Source organism: Macaca fascicularis, chromosome 6 (genome assembly GCF_037993035.2).
Source record: "Macaca fascicularis isolate 582-1 chromosome 6, T2T-MFA8v1.1".
NCBI classification, from domain to species: Eukaryota; Metazoa; Chordata; class Mammalia; order Primates; family Cercopithecidae; genus Macaca; species Macaca fascicularis.
Genome location: NC_088380.1, coordinates 98,692,961 through 98,711,062, shown reverse-complemented (window position 1 = coordinate 98,711,062; position 18,102 = coordinate 98,692,961). Strand labels below are relative to the sequence as shown.

Genomic DNA, 18,102 nt, shown 5'->3' with positions numbered 1-18,102 from the left:
ACCAAACAGCCTAGGCAAGTGCCTGTGATGCCAGGCTACTAAGCAGAATTTTCAATTGTGAAAGGCCACCACTGTTTCTTCCTTTGAGTCTAAAATTGCAAAATATGCACATTTCTCCTAAGGTCACTCCACTCTCTAGGTGCTTAAATTTAATGCTCAATCTCCGCCCATCCGTGACCTGGAGCACACCAGCTTTGCTTAAATTCAGTGTTTTAAAATGAACTAAGCACCAAAAAGGGGAAAAAATGTTTAGTTAGAACCTAATACAGCATATACTACTGTATAAAATATATGACTATTATTTTTAAGAAGGAGGTCAGGCTTAGTTTGTATATGATCTAAGTAGTATCCACATAGTAGATTCCGGGTTTTGGTGGGTTTTTTTTTTTTTTTTTTTTCTTTTTTTCAGTTTTCATTGCTCACAAATCTCAAGTGCATCCAGCATTCTCTGCTGCTGAAATATCTAGAGCCACAACAAAAGTTAGGTTTATGGGCGGTGGGGTCAAGAAACTGGGTCCGCTAAGGTATGTCTCGGTGAATCCAGAAGCACTGTAGAATCCGGGTTTGGTAATTCTGGGACCTCCCCTCTCTCTTATACCTTCCTCCCCCAAATGTATGTTCTGCTCATCAGAGCAAGAGCAAAGGAACCCAAGGCTCTTGCTTTGCAGCTATCTTTATAAGTACAAATCCATGACGCTGGGTCCCCTTTCTCCTCATGTTCCTTAAAATCCTGGTATTTTCATGGGTTCCAATTATCCATTTATATACACACAAAAATGAAGTTAAGTTTAAAAATGCAAGACAGGGACAACAGAAATAATTCAAGCAATGAAGAATACCTTTACTCATACAGAATTTCTTTTTTATTGCATTTTAGGACAGTGAAAAAAAGGGATTTATAAATAAAATCTATGCCATCCAGGAGGTTTGTGTCAGTGTCCAGAACATCCTAGATGAAGTGGCTTCCTTTGGCGAAAGGATAAAGAAGTGAGTGACGGTGACATGTGAGCCCCGGTCTTCTGTGGGACAGGGTGTCCATTTGTTTCTCGAAGGGTGAAATGCCACATTCTTTTTGGCAGGGGACACTCTTTCTGGGTGCTCTATTGCTCAGTTTCATCATTATTTACTTTATTTCTGCCAGTCTTTGGCTTTATGAAAGTTCTGTCAATTTCCTTCCTGAAATTTAGAACATATTGGTTGGAAAGAAGTCATACTTGTAGCTTTGAAGAAATAACACCGTCCTAAATTTTAGCACATTTTTCACTGTGAAAGACTTTGTTCTTAAACGGAATATGAAATTGTGATAGGAAAAAAATAAACCAAGCTAAATGAGGACTTCAGGTAATTAAGATACACCTGCATTTTATTATTGGTCTAGTTATATTTTCATCAAGTGACAGTAAATTTTTTTCAAAATTGTATTTATGGTACCCTGCAAAAGTATTTTTTTCAAGTTTGTATTTAAATAGCTGAGATCCATAATTATCAATAAACTAATGCTCTTTCATTTAGAAAATACACACAATTTTTAAAATTATAAAAACAGCATTCCTTTTCCTTGACTTTAAAATGAAGAAATAGAGCTTCACTGAGCTCTAATGCAAAATTAAGAAACTTACATTCTTAATCTTATATACTTATGTTTTATCTAAAACAATGTTTTTTTAAAAAGTGTATTTACAACAATTATTAGTTAAAAGATATACTAAGACCCTCATACTTCTAAATTATGTAAAAATTGGCCTACATAATGATTGCTAATGGTCTATTCAAGAAGGGGTGCCAAATTCTGGAGAAACCTTTATTTTCTTAGTTTAATGTATCTATTCATTGTTTGTTATTCATAACCAAAAGTTTTCTACAGATCTGAATCCTTGGGCATACACAGAATTTGAAAGGAGTAAATTATTTAAACTAAAGGTGTGAGTCATTCATCTGGTACCTGTCATGTTGCAAGGGATAATGCATTTTATTTTGTATAATTTTTTGTTTAATATATTTCCGCATGTGTAGGTGCTGAGTTTCTACTTTCTTACATTATATTAGACAGAACAGCCCCCCTCTCACTCCCAGATGTGCCTTTAGGAAACATTCAGTCTTGGCCTTCTGAAGACCATTCCCATATCTTTTCTTTCTCCTTCTTCCTCTCATCTCCAAGAATGTTTACCTGTCCTCTACACGCTATCCACTGAAACAGTGTGAAGCCCTGAATTTGGGGCATTTCCTCATTGAGTGTTGTCTTTTATCTGGGGTACACAGTGTTCTTATACCCGACAAAAACATCTGATTTATACCAAAATACCATGGATCAGGCGGTGAACGCCTGAGAGGAAGAAGCTCCTTTGTAACTCTAGGTGGTACAAGGCCTCAGAACAGATGCTTGGCTGGAAAACATGACTGGCTGAGGGATATGACCACCAGATCTTGGCAGTGGTTCAGCCTTAGGGAAACCTGGGTTTTGCAGAACTTCCTATGCTAAGGTACAGGAAGATGGCACAGGAGTCAGTGAGTCTTGGAGGAGCCATCTCTCCCGCAAAATGATCTTTTGAATGCTAAAAAAGAGAAATTCTCCTGGGGTCACATGGAATTAAAAGCATCTATCCAGAAAGCAGATTCAGAAGCAATCTTTAAGGACAAAATGAAAGGGCTCTATAATTACCATGTCTTGTTACTAAATAATCATTCCAGAACTTTCTTGAATTGCATCCCTTTTGGGGGAAGATCATATTCTAGATTTAGATTCCATAATGCAGAGTGTAGAAATAGAAAAGGGCAGTTTTATTTTATTTTATTTTTCTAACAGCTACACTGGTGGGGATTCTTTGCCATTTATCCTTCCAATAGGAGTAAGGAGAACACAGGGAATTCTTCAGTGGGGCTGCCCAGAAGGAAGGTTTTCTGAGTGAAGAGCCAGTGCCCTCACACATGGAGTTGTGTGATGGATGACTCTAAGCTGAGCCACATGAAAACAAGCAGATCCCTTAGCCTTCTGTTCTCTCCACAAGCAAGCAGAAGCAAGGGAGGCACAGGTGTCCATCGGAAGGGAAGGCATGATCCTTTACCTGATGAGTTACAGATGCTCACTCTTGACCATAAGAGGAAGAAGACAAAGACAGAAAAGCCAGATCCCAAGGATTACTGAAAATAGGATAACCAGATTGACCCAACATTGGCTCTTTTAGTAGAAAAAAATTTCAGGAAACAATTTTGACCTAGAGAGAGACAAAAAGCAAGCTACATGCTACAAAGCTAAGGAACAACTAATTCCTAAGTATTATGCTGAGGCATTGTATGGAAGAAAATCTTTTAGCAATCATCCTTTATTGGGTCAAAATTGCCCTGAAAATAAACTCACCTCAAGTAAGTACAATATACAATACCAGGAAATTAGAAGAAATAAAAAACACTAACATTTATCTACATGAACAATATGTTTTGCTGAAGTGTCTTAGGGGCCTTCTCACTGTCTCGTAAGAAAATAGTGCCATAAATGAGATTCCTTGAGTTGATTAGTTCTGATAATTTCACCTTGATTCACATAAGCATGTTACCACCACAACCCGTCTTCCTTGACAGAATAAACTATCCCCATTTTATAAATGGGGAAAGGGTTTTGACTCAGCTAAATCCACATAACAGAATCTAGGCTTTGAATACAGATTGGCTAACTTCTTGGCTCTCATGCTAAAGGGTCAGACGACATGATATGTTAGTTCCCCTTTAGTGGATGAACACTTAGGAGAAATTTCAAAGAATGCAATGGTATGCCTGTAAATGGTGATATATTTATATGCCCAACCCTGGAGGATCTACACAGTGTTTCTATTTTCTTTATAATTTTGGCACACTCTTAAGAAGTACCAGACTGGCTTCCACCAAAAAGCCTTAAGTGATTATAATCTTCCCATGTTCCATTTCCTTGATTTTTCTACTCTTTTAAAAACATTTTTACATCATAGTTTTTGCCTTTGTCTTCATTTTTCTTTTTGTCTCAGTAAATTCCTTCCTATCTCCTCAGTACTTTTTTTTTTGTAACTTCTTCTGTTCATTGGTCTCATTTCCATTTGTTATCATGTCTTGTCAATACTGAGTCTTGCAGCCTTCTCTGACCCAGCTGTCTATGTTACCAATTACTTCTGCCAGAATGCTGTCCTTTACAAGAAGTACATGAGAGATAATAGTAAGCAATGCTGATTTTATTAATTATATATGTATTTCTGGGAAGAAGGGCAATGATAAGAAGTGAAGTTTTGCAAGGCTAACTGTTCTATTCCTCTTTCCTGATTTCCAGTTCTATTTGAAATATAGCTGAGGTAGGACAAGTGAGTATTCCTCTAAGGAATTCTAACATTCAGAGGATTTTTTTACACAACCATGTAAGATTTACATCTACCAAGAGTTGCTGGCAACATTTTATTCCCAATGTGGGGAATACCGAGAGTTGATAGAAGGAAGAATGGTGGGTCCAGAGGCATTCCCCTCTGAAAAGCCAGAGAAAACAAGGATGGGTACTAGTCTTAGCAGTAGAAAAATAAAGATCTTCTTTCATGTGGGGAGTCACCCAAGTAGCACAATGGCTTTAGACTCTGAAGTCACCTGGAACAATCTGGAAGAGTTGGCAGCAAGACTGTTTACCTGGGCCCTGTCTTCATGCAACTGAGCAGATTATGGCTAGCCTGGGTCCTCTGATAACCTATTACAACTGGAATCTATTCCAGAGAGAAATGCAGACTAACTAGGTCCCAAGTAAGAATCATTATGTATTTTAGTATTTGAAAAAAGTATGAAGTACTCAGATTGCTGATGTGTTAATTTTCCATTCAGCACTTTCAACTGGACCGTCCCATTCTTAAGCTGGCTGGCCATTGTAGCCCTCTGTGTGTTCACAGTCATCCTGTACTGCATTCCGCTGAGATACATTGTCCTTGTCTGGGGTAAGTAAAGCCTCCCCCACTCCTCTAAACTGTCTTAGCTGCTAGGAACAAACTAGGTTTAAGAGATGAGTTATACTGTCAGCGGTTCCCTGTATTTATGGTCATGAAGCTACTCCATGATGAAAGGAGACAGGTCAGTTAAAAATCACAACAGTATAAAGATTTAGGTCTACCTGCAAAATGTATTTTTCTTATCTGGCACACTAGGCTTCATCATACTATAAACATGTTAGCTGTGCAGATTCTTCATATATCAAAGTGTAGCTTTGTCTAGATATCCCTCTGATTTATTTTCACCATTGATATACAAACAGAGGCATTTCAATCCTTTCAATCCATATGGTGCATTTAGGAAAATATGCTTTTCTTGCTGTTGTATTTTATCTTATGGAAGTATATGTAAACATGGTACTATACATGGCTGCCTGTTTAAGAGGTCACCTTTAGCATTCGGGAAAAGGGTCCTCGGTACTTGCAGGTTCCTTAGGAACAAAAAGATCCTTTTATGTGTACTAAACAAGAATGTTTCTATGAAGACCTACGTTAAAGGTGGTTTTTTTCAGTCCTAATTTTTAATGCAACTATGCTGCATGCCAACGATTCTTATGCACCTGGGCTTCATTTAGGAGACTGTCAGTTGCAGCATTCTTCTTTTTTGTTTTCTTTCCTGACAAAATTCTTGGTTTGGAAAACAATTTTCAGTCTCTAGGATCTACTATAACATTAATAATATATAAACAAGACTGGGTAGAAGAATTCTCTACTTACCCCTCACCCGCTTACGCATACACCTAAGATTGCTAAAACAAATCAAATACAAAATGCAAAGAACCAAAATGAGTCTCAGCTTCGGAAAGCATGTGCTTACACTGAAAGCAAAATTCTTTTCTTTTTAAGGCTTTTGAAGAAATATATTGGAATAAAGTGAGTTCAAGTCTGATGACTCCAAGCCCTCAACTTTTGAAGATTACTATTTCCAGTAATAGTCTTTTTGGCCCAACTTGCCATATATTGAGGAAGCCCTCTTACCCCTTATTATCACTATAATTACCCTTACAGTCTGGGTGAGAGGTGGGGGAAATGGTAATTATTTTTTCCTTTCCTAATTTCTATAATTCAAAGAAATTCAATTTAGCCAGCACTTTCATTATATAAGGGAACAATAATTTCTACTACGTTCTTGCTTCCTATTGTATGTTCATCTTTTTTTTTCCCGTTAGATGCTGCTTTACAGAAAAAATTAGGGTAGAATATCATGTGTGGCGGTTTATTAACTCGAATCTACCTTGCCTTGGCTTGGGGAGTCATCTCTGTTGCAGCAGGTGGTGGTGAATGCCCTGTTCTCCCAGGTTCGCAGAAACTGGAGCCCAGGGCAGACATCTAGCTGTGTAACCTGCAGTGCCCTCACTGACTAGCTGTCTTAAAAGTAATTTTGCAGAATGTGTTTGGGCCTCTTGTTTCATCAAACAAAATAAAACAAGAACAGTATTCCTTTAGTGGTAGGTGATTGCTGAAATATTAGCCAGAAATTTAAGACATAGGTCTTACATGAGGAGACGGACCAAAATCAAGATTCCAGAAGTTTATTCTGCATGAACTCCCTGAAGAGGAGGCAGGATGCTCTAGTTTATGGCTCAGTTTTTACCAATTTGTTGATTTCATGTAAACGTGTTTATTTTTTTTACAAAGTTGGGGGCAAACCTTTTCATTTCAGGTTTGAAAAAAATAAACATCATGTGTCTTCTAAACATTTAGCTGGCATAACAGCAGCACACACCCCCACCTCCAAAAAGGTGCATCTTTTGGAAAAGGGGAAACCAAATAAGTTAGACATCTTGCCTTAACAATCTTAACCCAAAAAGTAGGAAAGCAAGTTTCATCATAAATGAAACACTCAAGCAAGGCTTCTAAGTAGACTGTAACACAGGGGGGAAAAAAAGCCAGATATTGCTAATTACCCCCAGGGCACCTCCTTTATTTCCCACATAGAAAGCCTTTCCTGCTTGGAAGAAGCTACTGAAGTACAAAGTGAAAAAGCAGCAGCTGAGCTGGGAAGGAGGAAGAAATGAAGGAGAAAAAAAAGGAGAGGGAAAAAATTGGGTGTACTGGTTCACTGAGTCATTGGCATACAAATTAGATCTTCAAATTACTACAACACTTTTGACAAAAATGTGCTTTGTTTAACTCCAACTTTGTTTCAGGCATCAATAAATTTACAAAAAAGCTTCGGAGTCCATATGCAATTGATAACAATGAACTACTCGACTTCCTTTCCAGAGTCCCTTCAGATGTACAAGTGGTATGTAGGTTTCGTTATTACTGCTATTTTAATGTAGTGTGGTACTGGGTTTTAGCTTTTATATCCTTCTTATTTCAAAGGCTTTAGAAGAGCTGAGTAAAATTAATAAAGCCTGTGTAGCAGATTTTACCAGTCAGAAATTTAGCCTACTTGGGGTGTTATCCAAGAAGAACTTAGACAACGGGAGAAAGAGCAGCTGCATAAAGAACCTACCAGAGCTGTTAGGGAAGATCCTCCTGTCCAAGTTAGTTCAGCTGGAGTTTGTGACGGGGTGTATGACCTGAGGGGAGGAAACAGGAATATTAGATGATGAAAGCAAAATATGCCAGTGGACATTTAAGAAAAAAAATCTTTCCAGAATTTGCAAGAATTACAAGTAAGTTTTAAAGAAGTATATTTTGGAGATCAGTGAGGAGAAGAAAGCTGACTGCTTATCTCAAAAATCCTTTTAATCCTTTGAGGTTAATGCCCATTAACCATCAGCTGTTTTCAAAATAAAAGAAGGTTTGTTTGTTTTTAAATTAAAATCCTGAAGCTGGGTTACAGTGATACCTTTTTCATTTGCTATGACATGACAGTGGCCTGGATGGAGATTAAGACTGTGTTAAACACATGATAAATTGTAAATACACGATAAACTGTAAAAAACCATTATCGAGCCCTTTAAAATCGATGTAGATGGTTTTGCTTTTAATGTAATGTGTTACAGACAGTGACGACCATTACTAAAGTTCACATCAGGGCTCCATGTAGTTTCCAACAGGATTTCCCTTATTCTTGCTCTGTCACTCTACTGCTTTCTGCATCTCAGCTGCAGATTCCATACAGCTTCTAGAATGAGCACTTTCTTCCCCCCAGCACAGTCTCTCATTCCTTTGCTTTTCCTTTCTTTGCCAGAAAGTGGCCACCTGACCAGTCTTCTTCTGAACTCTGTTTAAACAGGTGCAATACCAAGAACTGAAACCAGATCCTTCTCATAGCCCATATAAAAGAAAGAAAAACAATCTTGGCTAGCCAGCTTCCAGCACTGAGGAGACCAGCATCTGTTTGGGAAGATAAAAGAAAAAGCCCTCAGCCTGAGCAGCATTTCCTTTCTTTCAGATTTTTATTTATTTTGCCTTTTTATCATGATCGAGAGAATTTGTAAATAGTGTACAAAGGCATATGTCTTTGAAAATATACTTCTATTGTACAGACTCAACTTGATAAAGGTTTTGCTACTGCTGTGTGAAAGCCTTGTTAGCTGTGGAAAATAATATAACACACTGAAAGAACAAATATAAGAATGATAACATTGGAAGATATATCCTTATCTAATTACAAGTGGATTACTCACCTGTGCTCTGATTAAATCTACATCAATTGTAAATGTCAATTTGATTTTAACGTTTTTTTTTTTAATGTGACTTTTTTATCTAAAAAGTAATCCATTACAGTTTTCTATGTTTTATACATTTCAAAAGGGAGGGAAATACCAAAGCCTAAATAATGGAATGGATGCATTTCAATTTAACATATATTCTGGCTTTAGATCCCGACATTCACTCCTGTGCAAATTACTTAGGTATGACTAGGCTGATTTTAAGCTAATAAGTGAAGGTACATTCACTCCCTCAAGAGAATCAATACTCAGAAGGTTAGAAAGTTTTCTTTATAGAATTTCAATCATTCCATCTAAAACCTTAAAATCTCTACAGGACTACACAACATAAATACTGCCAGTTTATAAACGATTGCCTATCTGAATTTTTATACCTACCACTACTTTAATTTATACATAGTTAGCAAATTAGCAACCCAGTAAGTACAGTTATCAAAAATACTAGCAAACTACATCCATATCGCTTTTGGTGTCAGATTGTATCTGTGCATCTAAAAATATTTTAATACTCAAGTGCTCTCAGAAAAAAAAAAAAAAATCTGCTTTCTCATTAGATTACTGAAATGCTTTAATTCATACTATGATTTTGTTATTAGTGTGAATTTTAATGTAGAGAATTCAGTGTGCTAAGTGATATGCCAGTGCTTCACTACATTCATTTATTAAAAAAAATCATTCTTGATTATGCATGAAAACCTGTTTTGTAAAATAAACTGCTTGGGGGTGGTGGTTGCCTTTATCAATGTTTCACTATTATCATAGAATCTATACTTAAAAATTGCATTCCCAAGACTCTTAAAGTAGTTTTTGTATCTCACTCCCTGGTATACTAAGGGAGCATAACTGTGGAAAAAAAATAACTTGGTTAGTTGAGAATGTATTACTTCCCTGACTTGGTAGGGGATTACACTCAGTTGAAATTGCAGCAGACAATGCTTTGCACTACTTTATTAATAATAAACTTGGATGGGGTAAAAGTGAGGGTTATACTGGAAAAATTATAGAAAAGCTAAAAGAATGTATATTTCACTCTAAAGGAAGATTCTTTAACAATAAGTGTAATCTCATTGAAGCTGATTTTTAAAGTATTTTTATTTTAGAGATAAGTTGTTAAATACTATTTCTTATAATAGAACTATTTTGATCTGTTTATATACTATGCTTGAATGTCAATTAAATTCCCTTTCTACAGAAAGGCTTTGACCTCAACATGCTTTATTTAATGTATCATGTTTAAAATGACATGCTTCAGCCCGCATACCATCACTGTTTGTTGCTAAAAACATAATGTTCCATGAACATGGTGTTACTACACAAAGTTTATTGATGAGATAACTGTTCAATTATACCTTATGTGAGACTTTTATGTTCTGTGCTGACAATGTGTACTCAAATGTCTATAAGCCTGATATTCTACAACCTCAGATGTATCTAGTGGATAGTAACCATTAACAGATGACTAATTTGTTTGTTTCACTGTATCAAATTTCAGATGTTTAGTTCAATGGTAATGTTGACTACACATTCACTGCATTAAATACAAAAGACAATAATCTTTCCCATGTATAATCAGCACTTTTTTTTTTTTTTCCGGTGGTTCAGAGATTGATGAGGGATTGTGTGCATATTCTTAAAAATTATATTTCACTTGGAGAAATACAGATTTGGTTTAAACAAACAAGGCTTCTTCCTGAAACTCTGACTCTTATCTGACTCTTATATAAAAATACCTCTGGAAGGGTGAGCATCCAATGAAATTAGAGGAATAAGAACTAGCTTGAGGCACAAAAGTGATATTCAGGGAAATCTTCATTGCTTTTAGAAACTACTACATTCACAGGCTGAAAACAGAATATGTATAGTTAAAATCTTAACTATTTATTTCCCCTTCTCACATAAGGTACAATTCTGTCTTGAGAGCTGCCTGACTTGCCTTCATTTTGAGAGATTTGTGATGTAAATATTTCAAGTTATCTGACGAGACTGAATGTCACTCTAATATCTACTTGGACTGCTAACATTGTAGATGTTATGAACTATTATATTCCTTTAGTATCTTTTAGTAAATTCACTGAGTCATTATTCATATTCTAAACTATTACTGCCATTAGTGGTGATAATTCATAAATGCATATTTGTGCTTTTAAATTTTTTCCCCACTTATCAAAAATAACATAATAGTACTTCTCATTCATTCTGGTACTGTTCCAGACTCAAACTGATTGATATAGGTTCTGTAGGAATTCCAATTTTTTAACATTCTATATGCACTAGGATAATCTGAGTTGGGAGATTCTTTAAAGGACTCTGTGATATATTGAATACCAACTGTATGACCCTGTTATAGGCAATGGTCAAAGCAATGATTGTATATTAAAATCAAATCTGGAGTTGAAGTACAGTGAGAGCCAAATTTAATTGATACATTTCTAAAAATTATCTTTTATAAAATTTTTAATCTGTATTTACAAGTTAAGAAAAACTCAGAAGTAAACTCTTATCTAGGGACCACAGGAGATTTTTTTCCACTTTCATCTCATATATAAGGTCTCCTATGCTGAAAGTAGTCAACATTTGTATTAATGTTATTCAAAGGCAGTAATTTCAGCGAATAAACTTGTTAAATGGGCCTAAGTGTTTTATAATGTTGGCTTAGCATTAAGAGCAAAAAGGTATAACTGCCTTATACCTTTTTGCAGTTATACCTTTTTGCTCCAGAAATACAAGACAGCTACCATTATACTTCTTGAAAAACATCTCAGGTATTATTAAATTAATACTTGCTTAAATCCTGGGGCTTTAAATGAATAGCGTGATTTCACACACTAGTGTGAGTGTGTGTACAGATGTCTATTCATTGGTTTGATTAGGGTATCTAGGATCGGCCTTTTCCAATTGCTCAGTCAAGTATGAATTTAAACCAGATAGAAAATAATGTAGTAAATTCTTTCTTAAAATAGTGTCATTCCTTTCAATTATAATTCTTTTTCCTGGGATGATTGGTGTAACTGAAAGAAAACAAAACATTATTTTTTTTTTTTGGTGAAAATGTTACCCTCTGGTACCTCAGTTTCTTTTATATAGTGGCAATTTGTATAGAGGCAGTCACATCAGATTTATTTCAGCTGAATGGCTAAAGTTTGAGAAATACTATTGAAAAATCTCATTAAAAAAGAATAGCATGCAAATAAAAACTATCAAATGTCCAAAGCAATCACATAATGTAGAAACTAAGAGCACCATGAAAGGTTTGCTGGAACTTGATTCTGTGCTTTTCAAAGGAGGGATCTGGGTTAAGAATCAAAAAATAAAAACAATCAAATATTGTAAATGATCTCGAATGAGTTTCAATTTATTGGGCTCTTCCCTGACATTCTAAGCTTTAAAAAAACAAAAAAAACCAAACAAAAGTGTTCTATTACATGCACAAGCAGTAATTTTGTAAAGACAGGTTTTTAAATTTATATGATTATCCGTACCTCCAAATGTCACTGAAAATTTATTACTCCATTTTTAAAAAAGTAAAATACACTGCTGTTCTGCTTTAGTCAATTAAGTGTTACTATATTAGGTAGAAAGATTTCCTTCAAGGAAAGTGGAAATGGTTTAGGTAAGTAGCCGTGCCTAAGTTTTTTCAGTATGTAGCAAAATTACAATTGCAGTGCAATTATCCCCTACTACAGATTCTTCAATATTCCTTCCAAAGAAAAAAGGAGTGGCCAACCTGAGCCAATGAGTGAACCTGAAAACTACCTTATTTTCTCTGGAGGAATACATTTAAGGAGATCCTGAGGCCTGGCTGAGTGGAACTAGTGCTCCCACTAGTGAAGAAAGATGATAATATAGGTTCAGTTTCACTTTCTAGTCAAAGACAAGCTCAAAATGGCTTGAGTCCGTTTGAGGGATTTTATTTTGCCAGAGTTCAAATGCTGACAGGTTTGGAGGAAATGCTAAATTCATAGAAAAAGCACACCTGGCCCTCACTACTCATACTCGTCTTTTGCATTATTGGAGACACCTGAGAATAGTCGAGCATTGTTACAGAGACAGCTGGACCACAGCAGAGAGAGGAGGGGAAGCAAATGACAATATCTGTCCCAAGCTCAAAGAACCCTTTTTAATAAAGCTATCAGAGAACTGAAACCTTCTAACAATATGCCCCACAAAACATTCTTTTCTAGAGTAGTAATTATGAAAAGTCAAAATCTCTGTGTACCTTGTAACACTGCAACCATGGAAAACAATTTATCAGTGTCAAGAACTAATAAGTTCTTAAAAAAAACTTTACAAAGATAGAAGTGTCTATTTGCTATTATACAAGGCGGAGTATGTAATTTTGTCATCTTTGTTTTACAACAGAGGAAGTAGCTAACAATTTCTGAGCAAAAAAACACAATGGTATACCTACCTCTTATGTTTGGCCTAAAACTCTTACAAACTTCAGTTTCCATTAACAGAGAACATAGCAAAGAGTAAGAGGGTCTTTGAAGCACACGAGAAGCCATCCAGAAAACACTGTACGTATCTGACAAAGGAGTTCTTAAACAGATTATTGTGATGTTCATTATTTGTGTGAAATTGCTTGACATCACTTTTAAAAACATTCATTTTCAGAAGAGAAAAACTTTTTAAAAATCAAAACATACAGCACTTGGTAATTTAAGCAAGAACAAAATACTCTGACTTATGGGTTGGGGTACCAAGTATTCACCATCCAATCTTGCACACTGTGATGCTACGTATTTGATACATAGTACATTTAATGCATATTTACTTGATTTCCCTCCCATGACTGTGACAATAGCCCTGACCCGTAGGTAAGAAATCTTCCCCCAAAAAACAGATGGATGCTATCAGGTGGTACTATAGTTACCATGTAGTATCCAGGATATTTATACAGAACAATTGTAAAAAGATTGTTCTGAGTTGTACTACTTAAAAGAGTACCTTACAAGAAGCTTATTCTGCTAGCCTTCACAGAAGAGGTGCAAAACAGTATGCTCCGGAGAGCTGTGGTAAGATACTCTCAGAATTCTCTCGACAGAGGGTTGTATCTGTATTAATGTTGCAAATAAGTTATAAAGTGGATATTTTTTCAGATTGATGATAGAAGAAAAAATTCCTAATACAGTAGTATCCTTTCAAAGCCATTTAAGGTACAATCTTTGAATAAATGTAGCTATCATTTAATCTTACCAGTTTCTCCCTGCTTTTGTGTCGAATCTGAAAAGTCTCACCAGAGAACAAGTAATTCTTCAGGTCCCATAAATACTAAAATCAGAAAGTAAAGATATGTTACATGTTATGACTCCACATGGTATCCACATGAGCAAGTTTAATCTTTAGCAATTTAAGAGTACTACAAAAGAGTAAAGTTCCCCCAGTTCCCACTTCAACATACTTGGGGCTCCATTTTGAAGTGTCTTAAAGCAAAGACTAGAGAAGCGTTATCAGTAAAGTGGTAAGTCAGATTTACTTTCAAAAAAGGAGCACATATATAGTATATTTTTTGAGATCTGTGTTAGATAATACTAATTATACTTTTAATTATATCCAACTTTAAATAGTATATTACAACTGTAGTTTACCTTTTAAAAATCCAGTAAGTGCCAGTTTAAATAAGGCAACTTTAGAAAAATTTCAAGGATTGATTCTTACTTAATTCAGGAGCATTACTTTCAAAATAAATTGGTTACTGGTATTATAAACAAATATAAATCATTACAAAGACATCTGGAGAAGTGAAAAAGAAATATCCAAAACTTTTCCACATAAAGACAATCACTATAAGCAATTTTTTACTTAACAATCTTTTTCCTTACGTAATTTAGATAATATATTTATGTTACTTTTTTTAAAAAAGAGAGTCTTGCTGTATTGCTCAGGTTGGCCTTGAACTCCTGGGCTCAAGTGATCATCCTGCCTCAGCCTCTCAAGCAGCTGGGACTATAGGCATGTGCTACCATGTCTGGCTGAGAAAATCATTTTTAATAACATTTAGCTTCAATTTTAAAAATATTAGTATTAGTAAAAAATGGTATTTAGGTAGAAGGTCCAACCATTTTTAATAAGTAGCTTTCAACTCTGAGTCCATTTCCTCCAGTAACATGGCTAAGTATGAACTTAACAGTATTTTGGGGGGTGTAAAAGAACTGAAATGACAGGAAAATAAGAAATGAGATGCCAAGATTTGCCTGTGAGAAAGAACTGAGTATTACTATTCGAAACAGCCTTTTTCTCACAGGAAGACAAATACCACGTGATCTCACTTATATGTGGCATCTAGGAGAGTTGATCTCATAGCAGTAGACAGTAGAATGGCAGTTACCAGAGGCTGGGAAGGGAAAAGGTGGGGAGGCAAAGATGGGGAGAGGATGGTCTCAAGGGATACAAAGTTAGTTAGATGAACTAAGAAAAGTGCTGATGTTCTATTACATAGTGGGGCGACTACAGATAATAACAATGTATTATATTTCAAGATAATTTCAAAAGTGGGCCTTGAATGTTATCACCACAAAGAAATCGTAAAGATTTAAGACAAAGGACATGCTAACTACCATGATTTTATCATTATACAATGTACACATGTACTGAAGCATCACACTGTACCCTAATAAACATGTACAATTATTATGTGTCAATTGTTTTTTAAAAAACGGTGAAAAAAAATCTAGCTTGTTTCTGATACCATTAGAACTGGAATTTTATTATTCTTTATTTTTTATTAAATTGAATTTCAACCAAAAGAACCTTCTATAAAACAAATCTCTGGACCTTTGGTTTAGTTTATCAAATATTATTCAAAATTTTCAAAGACCCAGTTTATTTCTGAGATTAGTCTACATACTTTTTGTCTGATTTTATACCTTCACTAACTTCCATCAATATAATAAACAGTACCTAGAAATCTTTACCCTTTGGATTCCTTTAAGTAGAATGACTCAACCATTTTTCCCCTCATCCCCTTGACCAGTTTTCACCTTTACAATTCTGCTTTTAAGTTTTCATGGAAAATTTCATGGAAAAAACACATTTTAATTTTATCAGATTTTACTTATTGTTCTGTAATTTTATCTCTAATGTAAAAAGGAAAGAATGCAAAGTAGAAAAATGCATCTTTAGGATGAAGCCAGGTAACAAAGATATATATTCCTTTAAACAAAAATAAAAACACTATCATAAATCAAACTATTCTGGTCATTAGAAAAATTTATTAAGAGTCATGTCATAAACATTGTTGACCTAACCTTTAGATTGAGAAGTCACTGACAACAAACTAAGTTATTTTCATCTGTCAACACTTTAAGATTAATGATTTTTCAGTATTACTATTTATTTCACTTTGAGAAAGAATAGAGAAGCAGTGGTAATTTTAGTTCATCTACTATCAAGAAAAATAACAGCATGATAGGTATAAATTCAAACCTGGATTCCAGATTTTCAGTTCAGAGCAACTTACTTTCTGGAAGTGCTAAACCTTTTGTTTTGTTTTTTTGTTTAAACTTCCACTCTTGGACAGAATGAAATTGTATGTCCCAAACTAGTAAGCCATTCTCTATTAATGTTTAACATCCATAATCGCTTGACCCAACTCAGATACTTTGGCAAGGAAGAGGATTAGAGTTCCAAAATCTGGGTTCTATATCTAAAAAGATTTGGGGCCATGATATAAAAATCACTAATTTGGAAGTATATGTTTTAATTCTAATTGGGAATAACTATTTATAAATACCTGAATAAGGGCTTTTGGGATCTATATTTGTTAAAGGCAATATGATATTATATATTACATATATAACAATACTACATATTTTGTTAGGAATACTGTTTAATAGTCATTTGCTGACATAACATTGTTGATCTTTAATTCCACAAGTAGTTTAAAAACCCAGAACAGAGTTCATTACACTTCTGTTTTAAAAACGGGGTGGGAGAGATTATCAATATGTCTCTTGAAAAACAAAAAGGATAACATTCTAAAAATAAAGTCACTTGTATCTAGTACTAAGGATTATATTTCAAGCTTTTTAAAAAACATAGTTTAAGTGTATTTATAATCAAAACCATACACTTACACTAAAAAAAGACACTAATAAATTCAAATATAAAAAGTATTAGGAACAGCTTGTACATATTTGAGATGTTCTGTAAGATTAGTATTTAAGAAGACAAACTCTTTTTAAACATCTAATAATCAATGATGTTAAAATGTTTTATTTCTTTTGAAAAGGTCTTTGACTAGGATTTGCATTACCTTGAAAATGTATGCTCAGAACCAAGTAAAACAACACTTCAACCTTATCTAATTAATTTATAGCCTATAATTTCAAAATATATACCACAGCAAATAACTACCAAAGTATATTCTCCAACTACAGTTCATTTTTATCTACAAGGTGAATTTTCCGATAACATAATTTGATTTACAAGGAACAGTTAACTATTCCATGTCTCCTGTTTTGACAACACCAGGCAGAGCCTAATTCCAATAATGCTATCACTGACCTTTCTAACTCAATCCACATTTGTTATAAAAACAATTATCATTCCTAGTTTTGCAAGCTCCACGTCAGCAGGAGGTGCAATTGGCGTGAAAGCTACCTGATAAATGCCTCAGGGAAAGAGTGCCTCATGTCACTCAAAGATGACCCCTTCCTACTGATTAAGGAGCAACAGTGACAGGCTCTCATCAAGTTCACCGCTTAACTGGAAAGGTGTATAAAGGCATAAGGATTGCACATTCCACCAATTTTTTTTTTTTCATGTGAAGGTATTCATTTAACTTTCTATAACAGCATAAACAAAAATGGCAGATATTTTCTGCAGGTTATATACAGTATCTTAGTGTTAATGCATTTGTACTTTCTTAAAAACACTAAGACTGCAAAAGCACACCCTACATCCTATCCACGCTGAAATAAAATTGCTAAAATAATACTCATCAAAGGATTAAAGTACTGGACACTTGAATATTCACATTTATAAACTAAAACAGAACACCAATTATTACTGAAAATTTCAGAAACCTACAAAACTGAAATTAATTTTTTACCAGATGTAGAAGAAAATAAAATTCACAATACTTAAGCCTTATTTACCTTCCTAGACTGTGGGCCTTTCCTCTTTTTTGGTAGTTAGCCCTTGTCAAGCACACCACCTGGTTCAGAGTAGGTGTTCAAGAAATGCTGAATTCAAAAGAATTAATTTCACATTTGACTTTTATGAGGATAAATGTTTTTCTGGTCATCTTGGAATGAGTAAAATGACAGAATATGTATATACTTGGACGATTTTAATCTGCAAAGTGAAATTAAAAATTAACAACCTAGAAAACTCTTAACTTCAAAGAAATTTAAGAAACTGCCAGTAAACACCGCATGGGGAAAAGCTAAATCTTAACTGCTCAGAAATCTCCTCTCCAATTTTATTTACACTATAATAAGGTCTCTTATAGAAATTTTTAAAAATATGATTCCATAGAACTATGA

At 34.7% G+C, this 18,102-nt stretch overlaps 1 protein-coding gene and 1 long non-coding RNA gene across 25 annotated transcripts in view; one reads left to right on the top strand and one right to left on the bottom strand.

Moving 5' to 3' along the window:
- Nucleotides 1-11,945, top strand: part of MCTP1 (multiple C2 and transmembrane domain containing 1) — a 596,832-nt gene extending 584,887 nt beyond the window's left edge. For all 23 annotated transcript variants that reach the window (XM_045394825.3, XM_045394824.3, XM_045394823.3 and 20 more), the window contains 4 exons: nucleotides 878-987; nucleotides 4,825-4,934; nucleotides 7,136-7,233; nucleotides 8,176-11,945. In XM_045394825.3, the coding sequence (XP_045250760.2) occupies nucleotides 878-987; nucleotides 4,825-4,934; nucleotides 7,136-7,233; nucleotides 8,176-8,247 (390 nt within the window). In that variant the 3' untranslated portion in view covers nucleotides 8,248-11,945. The remainder of the gene's footprint in view (nucleotides 1-877; nucleotides 988-4,824; nucleotides 4,935-7,135; nucleotides 7,234-8,175) is intronic.
- Nucleotides 841-17,911, bottom strand: LOC102131409 (uncharacterized). Of its 2 annotated transcripts, XR_012413934.1 has the most exons (4): nucleotides 17,713-17,911; nucleotides 13,811-13,885; nucleotides 7,447-7,513; nucleotides 841-1,176 (listed from the first exon to the last, which is right to left on the bottom strand). It is a non-coding gene; the product is annotated as an uncharacterized lncRNA (long non-coding RNA). The 2 variants fall into 2 exon arrangements; XR_278072.5 differs by lacking the exons at nucleotides 13,811-13,885; nucleotides 17,713-17,911 and having other exon boundaries at nucleotides 7,447-8,928.
- Between the last annotated feature and the right edge of the window lie 191 nt (nucleotides 17,912-18,102).